This window comes from Maniola hyperantus, chromosome 10 (assembly GCF_902806685.2).
Source record: "Maniola hyperantus chromosome 10, iAphHyp1.2, whole genome shotgun sequence".
Classification (NCBI taxonomy): Eukaryota; Metazoa; Arthropoda; class Insecta; order Lepidoptera; family Nymphalidae; genus Maniola; species Maniola hyperantus.
In genome coordinates this window covers 14089602-14103767 of record NC_048545.1, presented here as the reverse complement: position 1 = coordinate 14103767, position 14166 = coordinate 14089602, and the positions used below count along the sequence as shown (strand labels likewise).

General features: G+C 38.3%; 1 protein-coding gene and 1 long non-coding RNA gene across 3 annotated transcripts in view; one reads left to right on the top strand and one right to left on the bottom strand.

Annotated features, from left to right (window-relative positions):
- Positions 1-14166, top strand: part of LOC138402940 (uncharacterized) — a 354014-nt gene that overhangs the window by 28049 nt on the left and 311799 nt on the right. The gene's annotated exons all lie outside the window — the stretch shown is intronic.
- Positions 1-14166, bottom strand: part of LOC117985942 (uncharacterized) — a 97629-nt gene that overhangs the window by 8183 nt on the left and 75280 nt on the right. The window contains exons 5-6 of the mRNA XM_034972737.2: positions 10876-11011; positions 7006-7139 (exon numbers count right to left, since the gene is read on the bottom strand). Coding sequence (XP_034828628.1) covers positions 7006-7139; positions 10876-11011 — 270 coding nt within the window. The remainder of the gene's footprint in view (positions 1-7005; positions 7140-10875; positions 11012-14166) is intronic.

The following is a 14166-nucleotide window of genomic DNA, read 5'->3' as shown; positions in this document are numbered from 1 at the left end:
ATCCACGCTGACGAAGTCGCTGGCATCATCTAGTTTGGTGTAATTTCTAAATTTTGTAATGTTGAGGAAAGTGATGAAAAGGGTTTTATTTGACTTGTCGCCAGCTGACTACTAAGCACGGGTCTCTTCTCAGAATTAAAAGGGCTTAGGCCATAGTCCACCACACTGGCCGAGTGCGGATTGGCAGACTTCTCACACTTTTGAGAACATTATACCGACCGACATAGCTCAACGGGTTGTGAATCTGAAGTGGCAACAGGCATAGTTCGAAAAACCGATAGACGTTGGGGTCCCAAGGTGCTGGAATGGAGACCTCAAATAAATTGTTTTACGACTATCTGACGACCTCTCTGGCGCAGTGGTGAGCGCTGTGGTCTTAATAGTGGGAGGTCCCGAGTTCGATTCCTGGCAGGGGCTTGGAATTTTATATTTTCTAAATTTCTGGTCTGGTCTGGTGCGAGGCTTCGGCCGTGGCTAGTTACCACCCTACCGGCAAAGCCGTGCCGCCAAACGATTTAGCGTTCCGGTACGATGCCGTGTAGAAACCAAAGGGGTATGGGTTTAATAAAAAAACTGCCATACCCCTTCCAGGTTAGCCCGCTATCATCTTAGACTGCATCATCACTTACCACCAGGTGAGATTGCAGTCAAGGGCTAACTTGTATCTGAATAAAAAAATATATAATATATATAAATCCACCTTAAATGATTTATTATTGAATTATAGTTAGCAATTCAATATTACAATATACATTTACATATTTTTCATTTTAAAGTTTAATTTCAATATTACATTGTTCCTACCTAAATGCTTTTGAAAAACAAACACGTATCTACTGATACGAAATCCGTTTGTTTGAACAATGAATGTGTTTATGAAATTATACAACTGTCAAAACACTTAAATTTCGAAATACCTACTTGTTTACTAAATAAATATAAACGCAAATCTGTTTCAAATAATTTATCCTTATTTATCGCACAATAATATTGATGTTATTTTACCTAACTATTTTTTAGTCACTATACATATGTCACACCCGGCTTTACTCACGTATTTAGTCGACGTGAGCCCGACTAGTTTCGAACCCTTCCGGGGTCCTTTTTCAAAGGGACTGTCCCTTGAAAGTCGGGTGTGAGATACCTATGTATTTTTTAGGTAGTCCTTTATCATGATCAACCCACTACCGAGCCGGGTGAGAAGGGTTTAGGCCATAGTCTGCCACCCTGGCCCATTGCGGATTGGCAGACTTCACACGTTTGAGAACACAGAGAACAGTCAGGCATGCAGATTTTCTCACGATGTTTTCCTTCTCCGTTAAAGCATGTGATATTTACAGTACGTGGCGAAAGTAATGTACATCGACCTTTAGAAGGAGATAGCGGATTTGTAGAGCGCTGTCCCTGTCGTTGAGAGTTTGAGACCGACAAAACGTCATAATAGGTACGAATGACAGAGACATGCACAAAGCCGAAATGTCATTCTAAAGGCTGATGTAGGTACATTATTTTCTGCCGCGTACCTACTGTACAAATTCCAGCACCTTGGAACCCGATAGACGTTGGGGTCCCAAGGTGCTGGAATGGCGACTTCGCACCGGCAGACGCAGCGTTGGAAGACCCCCCACCAGGTGGACGGACGACATCAGACGAGTCGCAGGGAGCCGCTGGATTCAGGCGGTGCAAGACCGTGGCGTGTGGAAGTCCCTACAAGAGACCTATGTCCAGTAGTGGACGTCTATTGGTTGATGATGATGATGATGACTGCACAAATGATACCTATCTTTTTCCGCAATCTTGTGATAATTTCGCACTTTAACTCTCAGCTCTTTACTGTAGGGCTTTTGACGTTAAAGTAACTTTAGTTTTACGTAAAGCGGATTTAATGCGGACATAATTTGACGCTCAAAGCGGATGTTCCTCGTTATACGTCACAGTCACAGAGCGTCGCTAAAGGCGTTAGGCAAAGATTTACCTACAGAGAAGAGCTGATATTCTGTACCTATGTAATTTACGTTCATAATAGGTAGGTACGTTGATTAGACGGATGACAGAAGTGAGTGGAAGAAAAAGACATTTTGTGCCAACCCCAGGTAGCGTGGCATAAGGTAAGGAAGAAGAAGATTACCTACTTCTGATAGCCGTAATTAGGGTTGCCAGGCGTCCGGATAAAGCCGGACATAGGTAGGCTTTTTTATTGCGTGTCCGGCCAAAATAAACGGTGTCCGGCTTGTCCGGCTTTTGTTAGGCTTTTTATATTTCGCAAACGAGCGTGGCCGAGTTGACTGTCGGTCGCTCCCGCAGGCGGCAGTGGCGCCTCACAACAAGTTTTATGACAATAATAAAAAAAGCTTGATTTTACATACAATTCTTTTGTCGTACCTATTAATACTAAGACACAAAATCCTCAATAATGTAGGGTGTCCGGCCTTTCTACCCAAATGTCCGGCCAAACTGGCTGGTCTGTCCGGCTATTAGGTTTGGCGACCTGGCAACCCTAGCCGTAATAGTGCATTACTGTCTAGGCTGGAAATAAAGCAATTGCCGGCCGGACAGTAATGATGGACGGACGAGGCGAAGCCGAGGTCTTCCCAAGTGACTAGGTACTTGGGGTATCTCAGTGTTACTATGCTCGCCTGGTACTTAATTTCATGTAAACTAAATTTAGTGACACGTAAAATAAACTTGACTTGTTTTTTGATGTATGGCTAGATCATACGCAATGGCGCAGTAGAAACTATGTGTGTGAGGGATCACTGTTTTATTTCCTCGAGCAGTCTTATTTTCATGTTTAAAATTTTGAAAAGAGAATTCATTGGCATTCATAATTTAAAATTATTAAATCGTGTACCTAAAAACGCTTAATATGTTAGTGTGCATTAAAATAACCTCGTTATTAGTATGAAACTGTCCAGAAATTTCTATTAGGTACCGTCTCTGTTCGAAATACGGTATTTGACAACTAGTCAAATCAGTAACTTTTATGAAACCTCGAAACGTGCACTTAGTATGCGATATTCTATGACATACTGGAATGTGACGTCACATCATTATGACGTTGTTTTTTGCAAATGGTTATTACACTTAAAACTAACAAAGGACGTGGATTTTTCGGAAGACCGTCTATTTAATAATCACTGAGAAATAATTTATTTTTGATGTAGTCAAATAGGTACCCAATTGCTGGGGTGCGGACAGTAAACAGCCGAATACAGTTTTGTTTTTTTAGTATTGAAACAATTTCAGAGCAAATGAGTGAAAAAAACATAATACTCTATTTGCTGTCGTGCAGTCGGTAAATGCATCTTTCTTTCATTCATTATGTCATACAAACGTGCATGTACGGTTTTCATTAGCAAACGTGAACATTTCGCAGAGCTTTGATACATTTGGGACGTACGCATAAACTCTGTTTATTACAGATAATGTTGGTTTCGCAATGCAGGTGCAGCTTTGGACATCCTAAACTCCTCATTCGAGAGAATTAGGCTTTGGGCTTATGTCAAAACTAGACGTACAGTAAAGTCATTTATTCATTTGCATAGATTGAAGTAAGTACAATTAAAAGCAAAAGTCAGAAAAGCAGGTTAAGTTTAAATAACTTTATAAGTTATTAAAATGTTCCCTCACACATCAACGTGTAGATCACAACGTGTAGAGGCTTATCGAGAGATTTAATCTTTATAATAACCTAACTGCAATATTAACTTGACTAGGGCACAATTGCTATTGAAACCACTTAATCAAAATTTCGCCCTAAACACAAAAGTATTTAATAGTCGTTGAGTCTCGATTCGGAACAAGACTGGAGTAAAAACCGTCAAACACTCGTATTTATACAAATCGAATCAAGATGGCTACCCCACCACAGATTGTGTGACGTCGGATGAGTCAAATATTGTCTAATTCATGGAGTGGCATTATGATATTACACGCTTCGATTTTGTGTCTGATAAACACAAAAGTCGGGTACCAGACCGAATAAAAGGTCCCAGCTCAGCATTATGCTGTATGCCATGATGCACAAGAACATATAAAACAAGAAATTTCCCCAATTTTTTTTAAAGGTGAGTGAAGTCTGCCAATCTATAATAAAATTGGCTGGCATGGTGAACTTATTGGCAAATTTCAGAAGCAAAAACTGGATTAACAAAGTAATAATTCAAAACTCTATGTAACTCTACAATAAATGGAACAGATCTAGTATTGCAAGTTTCCAACAAAAGTCTCTTCAAGAAACTTAATGGAACGCTATTGCTAGTTCCCAACAAAGCTGAAGACGACCAGAGCGGACTCCACCATTGTTTCCATTTAATTCCAACTGGCATTCCACTTGAAATGTGTGGAAGTGTCGCCGAGGAACAGCCCGTTACAAAATCTAACAAGAACAATAAGCAAACTCCAGACAGAAACGTAAATTACGACGTTGTGGCGATGAAGTGACCACGCAGCTCGCTTATAATGAGACTGTACTAAATCTCTCACTTTTTAGCACTTCAAAAACATTTGTCGGCAATAGTCCACCATGCTGGTCAAGTGCAGATTGACAGACTTCACATTTGAGTACATTTAGGAGAACTCTCCGGCTAGCAGGTCCGTCAACCTCCTCTTCCGTCCGTCCTCCCTCAAGATGATTTTCCTTCACCGACAAAGCAAGTGATATTTAATTGCTCATATAAGTAGTTCGTTACAAAAATTTAAAGGTGCCCGGAATCGAACCTCCAACCTCTGAAAGCAGGCGGACGTTCTAACCGCAAGGCTATCACGGCTGACATATTGTAACTATAAACTAAATAATATTATATAAAAGGAAAAAGTGACTGACTGATTTATCAACGCACAGCTCAACCGGCTGTTCGGATCGGACTAAGCAAGGATTTTTGAAAATTCAATCCATCAAATAGGGGTTTCGGTTAGTTTTAAGTTACATCACACTGACTGTGAATAAAAATATTTAAAATTAATTTTTAATTTTTTTTAAAAGCTTTTATTCTTGTTAAAAGCTTTCCGTCTCGGGTTACGCAGGTCAAAGCTGGTCACTGTCCAAATACACCACAAGACCGAAAAACTGTGGTCGCGTTAAAATTTATATAGAAATTTAAGCGCACCTCGAAAAGGAATTTAGCTCGGGAACATGAATGAAGTGGTAATTAAATGTTGATGTTGTAAGAAGTTATACTGAATAAGTTTCTTAAGTAAATTGGATTTCAGCGAAATTATGCAATAGGTACGAAAACGCGCTCCAAAACGGAAAGTTTAAATCGACAAGCAAGTAGAAATTACATTTTAAATTTATATAAAACTAGTGCGAAACTGCTTTCCTTTTAGCTTTCAACGGGGGAGATGAGAAATATACAATTTTATGCTTGAACAGCTACCTACATTTCATTATTTTCAGTGTGAAATTGAACGAGGTACTTAGAATAATGTGAGTAAGCTTCATAAGTTTTTATCGTAGGCTTCAAATGGTTATGGAATTCGTTTGCTTCATAATTTTGTAAAAAGTGTTGGTGTATTTTAACGTAGATAACGGGTACATACCACGATTAGTTTTATTGTTTTATTTATCAGGGGGCACGGCAGTGCCCCCGCCAAGACGAGCCAAACAAAAGGACGGGGCACTACGTACCTTTTCTCGAAGCGTTTCGTCGTATCCATATTTCGCGGATCGTGGTCCCGTTGCGTCGGGTAATTGGGTCAAAATATCGACAAATAAAACCATAAAACAAATCGTGGTATGTATTATCTACATAAAAATATATGGTTAAACCACGAAATAAGCTTAAAATCAAGTTTTAGTAATTAGTGGTACCTATTTCGAGAAAAACAATCCATACTAATTATGCAAAAGTTCGTTTATCTGTCTGTCTGTCTGTTACCCTTTCCAAATTTCCTTTAGAAATCATTTTCATCCCGGAGAGAAACGGACTAATTTTTATCCCGGAAAATCAAAGATTTAAAAAAAAGTCTAAATGTCTTCTAGGCAAGTCATTAAGTAAGAAGGTAAGCTGAGGGTCAGATGTGTATTTTCCTCTGAGCACCCGGTATGTAGTGGTGTTGACTAGTGTTGATCGATGATGTCGGTGGTACAACTAATAGTAGGTACCTACTACTTACAGGTAAGTCATTAATGTAGAAGGTAAGCTCTGAGGGGGGTCGACTGGGGCCGGACGTGCAGTTCCCTCGGAGCACGTCGCCCGGCATGTAGTAGTGTTGACCAGTGTTGATCGATGATGTCGGTGGTACAACTAGCAGTACTACTTACAGGTAAGTCATTAATGTAGAAGGTAAGCTCTGAGGGGGGTCGACTGGGGCCGGACGTGCAGTTCCCTCGGAGCACGTCGCCCGGCATGTAGTAGTGTTGACCAGTGTTGATCGATGATGTCGGTGGTACAACTAGCAGTACTACTTACAGGTAAGTCATTAATGTAGAAGGTAAGCTCTGAGGGGGGTCGACTGGGGCCGGACGTGCAGTTCCCTAGGAGCACGTCGCCCGGCATGTAGTAGTGTTGACCAGTGTTGATCGATGATGTCGGTGGTACAACTAGCAGTACTACTTACAGGTAAGTCATTAATGTAGAAGGTAAGCTCTGAGGGGGGTCGACTGGGGCCGGACGTGCAGTTCCCTCGGAGCACGTCGCCCGGCATGTAGTAGTGTTGACCAGTGTTGATCGATGATGTCGGTGGTACAATTAGCAGTACTACTTACAGGTAAGTCATTAATGTAGAAGGTAAGCTCTGAGGGGGGTCGACTGGGGCCGGACGTGCAGTTCCCTCGGAGCACGTCGCCCGGCATGTAGTAGTGTTGACCAGTGTTGATCGATGATGTCGGTGGTACAATTAGCAGTACTACTTACAGGTAAGTCATTAATGTAGAAGGTAAGCTCTGAGGGGGGTCGACTGGGGCCGGACGTGCAGTTCCCTCGGAGCACGTCGCCCGGCATGTAGTAGTGTTGACCAGTGTTGATCGATGATGTCGGTGGTACAACTAGCAGTACTACTTACAGGTAAGTCATTAATGTAGAAGGTAAGCTCTGAGGGGGGTCGACTGGGGCCGGACGTGCAGTTCCCTCGGAGCACGTCGCCCGGCATGTAGTAGTGTTGACCAGTGTTGATCGTTGGTGATGTTGGTGGTAAAACTGGAAGAAGGGAGATAGCTCAGTATCGAAGTGGTACAATGGGATCCTAATCCGAAAGAGGGTAACTTTAACAACTTTTACTATGGGACCATTAAAATATTAATTAGCTTTTCTTTTCATGAATCATATTTTCTATTTTTATGTCGTTCGATTTCGATACGAAATAATTAGAAAGTCACAAAAATATGGATTTACGGCCGCAATTAATAATAAATAAGTAAATAATTAATCAATATTATGATCTGAACTCTGTCGATCGCTGGTCGATAAGCATTGCTATTTTTGTTCAAATGTTCCATACAAATTACAATATTTGACAAATAACATAACTTATGCTAAGTATAACTACTCCAACAAACTATACAGAAAGAATGGTTTATTTATTAATTTCAACCGTTAGTTAATCGCCAGGCCGATCGACTTTCAGAACTTTCCAGAGAATTTGTAGCTCACAAAATAACAATTACGTACATACAACAGGCTAGAATATAGTCATCACGCACATAAGATACAAGTATTATCAGATAGGTACTAGCTTATGCTCGCGACTTCGTCCGCGTGGACTACATAAATTTCAAACTCCTATTTCACTCCCTTAGGGGTTGAATTTTCAAAAATTCTTTCTTAGCGGATGCCTACGTCGTAATAGCTATCTGCATGCCAAATTTCAGCATGATCCGTCCAGTAGTTTGAGCTGTGCGTTGATAGATCAGTCAGTCAGTCAGTCAGTCAGTAACCTTTTCCTTTTATATATTTAGAAGATATCTGTACAAATAATGTAAATCCTACAAGATTTAGTTTCGTACCGATATCTTTTCTCTATTCCCTCTAGCATGATTGTTAATAAATATTCATTCCTCGTCCACGTTTCGGAAGAGGAAAATTGGAGCTCCATATATCGTATACAAATACAGGCATCTTCCATAATCCATATTGTAGTAACTATGATTAGTTTAAGCGGTAGGCCTGATTTTCCCAATAATCTTTCCCAATAAGCAATCTTTAATCTTTAGGCAGAAATCCTCGTACTGTACAAAAGTTCAGAGTTCTGCGATCCGCTGTTAAAACTGACATAATAAGTAAAAGGAAAGAAAAAATGAAAAATCTTTATTTTCTCTTAATTACATTGCACTGCTAAAACTAAGGAACGTTAAAAAGTGCGATAGTTAGAAACTGTGTTACAGTTGTTAACGCCCACAAGCACCTCCAGATTGAGAAATTAGGTAAGTACAAATACAAAAGAAAAGACTGGCAAAGTGCGAGTCAGACTCGCTCACCGAGGGTTCCATACTCGGGTTTTTTTTCAACATTTAGGATCATAAATCAAAAACTGTTTTGCATAAAAATAAATAAAAACCTGTTTTAGAATGCACAGGTAAAGCTTTCATATGATTCTCCACTTGGTATAGTTATCTTACTTTGAAAATTGAGAATACTATTGGGATATAACTACAAATTCACGGTTTTCGAATTCATTCAAAAACACTATAGTTTTAAAACTTAGAGTATATTATGTTTTATTTAGTATTTATTATTGTATAAATTCATCGTAAAGGATGTTTTCTTCTATATTTATATTTAAAATTGTTCTCATGAAAGTGAACTTTTGTTCTTTTTTGAGAAAATAGTCTTCAAACCTATTCCTTTACTTGTGATATAAGACCTACCTGCATTCAAGTTTCATGATTCTAAGTCAACGGGAAGTACCCTATAGGTTTTCTTGACAGACACGACGGACAGATGGACAGACAGACAGACAACAAAGTGTTCCTACAAGGGTTCCTTTTTCCTTTTAAGGTACGAAACCCTAAAAACTAAAGCGGGTTGGAATATTATGATAAATTAATTAAGCTATGCTTTAAAAACCTTTCAGGTGAACGGAAGAATGTAAATAAAAGTTCAATTTAAGTAGAGTTGTTAGAAGCTGTGAGCTGAAAGAGCCGACGCCCTATGAATGATGAATGAACGAAATCTGTTTGCATTTTACTGAGGTATCGATTTTCCAACGACTTGATTGTCGAGTCTTTAAGAAAATAATGGCACGGAAAAGCGTGGAAGAGCGCTGAATTATGAGCATCTAGCTTTTTCCGGAGTAGATTTTTATTTTCAGGGTTCCGTACCTAAAAAGGAAAAAAGAAACCCTTATAGGATCACTTCGTTTTTTGTCTGTCTGTCCTTCCGCGTCCGTCGTGTCAGTCAAAAAATTAGAAAACCTATGGGGTACATTTCCCGTTGACCTAGAATCATAGTAGGAAGGTAGGTCTTATAGCACAAAGGAATAAATCCGAAAACCGTAAGTTTGTGGTTACATCACAGAAAAAAAATTAAAAAGTGTTAATGAACAAAATAAATATTAGTATTTTCAATTTTCAAAGTTAGATAACTATACCACACTATACCAAGTGGGGTATCCTATAAAAAGACTTGTACATTCTTAAACAGATTTTTATTTATTTTTATGCATAATAGATTTTGATTTATCGAGCAAAATGTTGAAAAAAATACGACTGTAATACGGAACTCTCGGTGTGCTAGTCAAACTTGCACTTGGCCGGTTTTTTAAAAGATCACGTTGAAATTAACTTGAAACGTAATGAAATGAATTAATTTATGTTGTTTTTGATATGCTAGACTTTTCCATCGGTTAGGAAAGCAGATTCTACTAAAAAAAGCCGGCAAGAAACTTAAATCTACCTTAGAGATGAACACACATGTAAAATCTCTCTCTAAGCCCATTGGTTTGAGATGTATTGATTTTCTTTGGATTAATATTACAGTAGGTTTCCAAGTATTTTTATATTTAGGTTTGCCTTGGCTTGGTCCTTGAGCCGATTGTATTTCGTGTTATTAATCTAATCGGGTATTTAATCTAAATTCCTCACGTAATAGAAACACAATTGGATACAATTTTCCTAATAGAAAAAATCAAACACTGCTCCAAATTACTATATTTTTTTAGTTATAAGCGATAATTAATTATTTTTCTGTAGGTACTTTTATTTAAATTATGTGCACAAGCACGATTTCCAAAAATGATGGAATTAGTAAGTACCTAGTAAGTACTTACATAGTGCTTAATAATAATGTATCTGTAATGAACTTTTGTCTATTGACATAATATATTAATTAATTAATATTTTAAAACGCTATAAATATGAATATTGTGACTAACTTTGCTTTATTGCCATCTCTTTCTCGGTATACTACAGTGAAAATATAATTTAAAAAAAGGAAATTATTTTACTTGCTCTGTAACATGAGGTAATAGTCCGCGACAGTTCGAGATGGAAATCGGGGTATGAGGCGGGAAACGCCCCGCACTCACACGTCACCCGCGCTCACCCGCACCGGGTTAGCGTGAGGGCTGTGCGGGTGTGCGGGGCTTTTTCTTCCCGATGAAGGGTTATAGAGAAATAAAAAGGAAAATATACTGATCGAAGGCGATTTAATCTAAAAGGAACACTTTAAAAATAGAACAATATCGGGATTCGGGAGAGCGTCTATGCAGCGAGAGAGCGGGCAACACAGATTGCCTAATGACATTTTTAACAAAGTTTTACGGCTCTGGCTACAAGTCTTTTGTTTACTTATTCGCTTACAGATAACATAAATATTAGGTATAGAACACTATCAACCATTTCGACCTTTCTCACACTTTTGATTGGTTTTTAGTTTCTAAGTTTTTGTCTGATTGCAGGTACCAGGAGCTTATAAAACTAAAGGAGGTTTTACTCACCAACAACTTCCATGTGATTGGAAACGATGGACGTGGCGAAGGAAGGAGCATCAGCCGTGACCTCGCAGCTAAAGTTCCCCGACAGGCCGAAGCTGACGCGTGTTAGCACCACCTGACTTTGGTTAGACCTTGCCAGCTGTTGACAATTAATAATAAGCATCAAGACCGGGAGCCGCAGCAGAAACAGCTGAAAACGGCAAGCGGCGCAAGTATGCCTCTCTTATAGAGAGTTACATTTTTGTGCCGTTTGCCGTGGAGACCCTGGGGCCATGGAGTCTTAGTGCTAAAAAATTTTACGAGACATTTCACCGCGATTAATAGCCTCATCTGGTGACAGAAGGGCTGGCTCATTTTTTGCGCAACGGATCTGCCTGGCTGTCCAGCGCGGAAATGCAGCCAGTATTCTTGGCACCATTCCACGCGGTCATGATTTATATAGTAATTAGATAAGGCTAGCTTTAAGTTTTATTGTAATATTAAAAAAAAAGGTCAAAAAAAAAAAAGTGAATGTTTTTGAAAAAACCTACCAAGTGCAAGTCAGACCCGCATACCGAAGATTCCGTACTACACTCATATTTTTTCGACATTTTGTAAAACTAAATAAATAAATCAAAAACTATTTAGCATAAAAACAAAAATAAATAAAAATCAGTTTAGAACATGCAAAGCCCTTTCATAATATGATACCCCTCTTGGTATAGTATCTTACTGTGAAAATACTAATTATTTGACATTTTAATATTCGTATTGCTCAGAAAAAGGTCAGTTTGAACTGAAAATATTATATTTTATTTCGCTCGCAAATAATTTGAGCTACTCTAGTAAATTATAATATCAGCGTAATGACGACCGCAAATGGGACTCAATTATCCGTGGACTATAATGAGCATCATTTGTATTTTGTTAAGTTTAACTGCAATTTTGTAATTTTACGCGTTTTACGTGCATCAATTTAACTTATTTTTTTTAATTAAATACTGGTTCATGCCCGCGACTTCGTTTGCTTGGATTTAGATGTTGAAAAATCCCGTGGGAACTTTCAATCATAAAAAGTAGTTTACGTCAGTTTCTGGTCAAACTATGCCTATCCAAAAATTCACGTCAGTCCGAGCTACGTTGCAGTGTTATCAGATTGAACTAGAGTGAGTTTACTCTGAATTATCACCACTTAACATCAGGTGGTCGCCTGCTCGTTTGCTCGCTATCTCTATTAAAAAATAACTGTCATCTTACAAATTAACAATGTTGACCATCAGTAACATGTTATGTTACCTATTCTGAATAAATCATTTGGCTTTGATTTTGACTTTGATCCACATTTCGAAAGCTTCCATGCGGTTAAATGCACGGGTCTCCACTCAGAGTGAGAACGGGTTTGGCCATAGTCTACCACACTAGCCAAGTGCGGACTTCAGACGGAAAATTATGGAGAACTCTCAGGTTCTCTCATTCCTCACGATGTTTTCCTTCACCGTTAAAGCAAGTAATATTTAATTATTTAAAACGCACTCTGAAAAGTTAGAGGGATCGAATCTCCGACCTCCGATTAGGAGGCGGTGGCGACCAGACTATAATCATAATCCTAGGCAAGATTATAACAAAATTGTAGTCAAGTATCAATTATATTACATGTAACAAAAGAGATTAAAATTTTGAAACGGCACTAAGCAATTTTCATTTTCAATTGTTTCGGAAACAAAAGGGATCACGCCGATGCATTTACAAAATGGCTTCCAGTATGATTAATATCACAAGCCTGTTTGATTTGAAAATTGATATAAAATATTTCATCTAGGATTTCACATGGTTTATTTAATAATAATATTTTTATTTCAGATATTTCATCCATAATGCTGAGTTTAGCTTAGTAAGAAAATATTTACAATAAAGAGAAAAAGAGAGTAAAAGTGAAGAGGGAAGACGGGGAAGCACTTATCTCTCTGAGAGATTTCTACCAGTGACCCTTGGCAGTGCGAGAGGTTGTAGAGGTAGAAGAATACGTACAAAAAGAAGATAGAAAGTATTCATAAAAATTATGTTCTTCTATTATGTCATAATAGAAGAATTTTATGGTTATATTCTCTTCACATATTTTTTTGCTTGCTGCTAGCCTCATAGCTACAGTTTATTTTAAACAGAGTTATGAAATTCAATTTGCTAAAATACAGCTTAAAATAATTACTGCGTGAAAATACACTATTGCACTAAAATTAATAAAGTAGGCAGCGGTTTAGGGTGCCCAAATCCGCTATTCAAAAAAATTTGAATATTAAGTCCTGCCATTTAAAGCTCAGACTGAAACTAGGCTAGTGTTTAGCGCCATTTATGCAATTTTGCGCTTTACATTTTTGGCTTTTGCCTTTTATAAGCTGAATGTGCAGCTTATGAAAGTGTACGTGGACTTTTGAATGCGGAAAATCTTAATGAGATTTAGGCTTTCGCGTGAGTAATAAATCCGTAATAATCCGTACTAAATAATAATAGTTGTGTCCAGTGGCGTGCAGGTGATAGAGGCATAAATGCACTGCTTACCCCAGTTGTAATAGCTCAATGCATATTTTTCATTATGACCTGCCAGTAAACAGGTTCCTACCTAACTAATGCCTACCCTGGCTTCAAACACTGTGCACGCCACTGGGTGTGTCTATTTGTTAGTCTTTAGTAACCGCTGAACCATTGAAATTAATTTCTTAAATGTTTATTCTATACCTACTAGATGATGCGCGCGACTTCATCCGCGTGGATTAAAGTGTTTTAAAACCCCCGTGGGAACTGTTTGTTTTTCCAGGACATAACAGCCTATGTCCTTCACCGGTATGTAAGCTAACTCTATACCAAAATTTCCTCAAAATCGGTTAAACTGTTGATCCGGGAAAAGCTAGCAGACAGACACACAGACAGACACACTTTCGCATTTATATTAGTATATGGATATGGATTATCTGATACCCGTGACTTTATTACTGCGGATTTAGGTTGCTTAACTAATAATTAATTATTAAAGTTAAAGAAATATCAAATAAGGCAAAACTTTAAAACGAAAATATATCCTTTCTATTCATCCCTAATTTTTTCGAAATAAAATATAGCCGATGTTACTCAAGAATAATGTAGCTTTCTACTGGTGTAAGAATTTTAAAAATCGGTTCAGTAATTCCAGAGATTACCCCCCTACAAACAAACTCACAAAGTTTATCTCTTCATAAAATTAGTTTGTGCTGGAACATATAATATTTTTCAAGCAGTGGCGCTGATTCTGTTGTTTCGCTAAACTAAATTTAGAGTATCTGC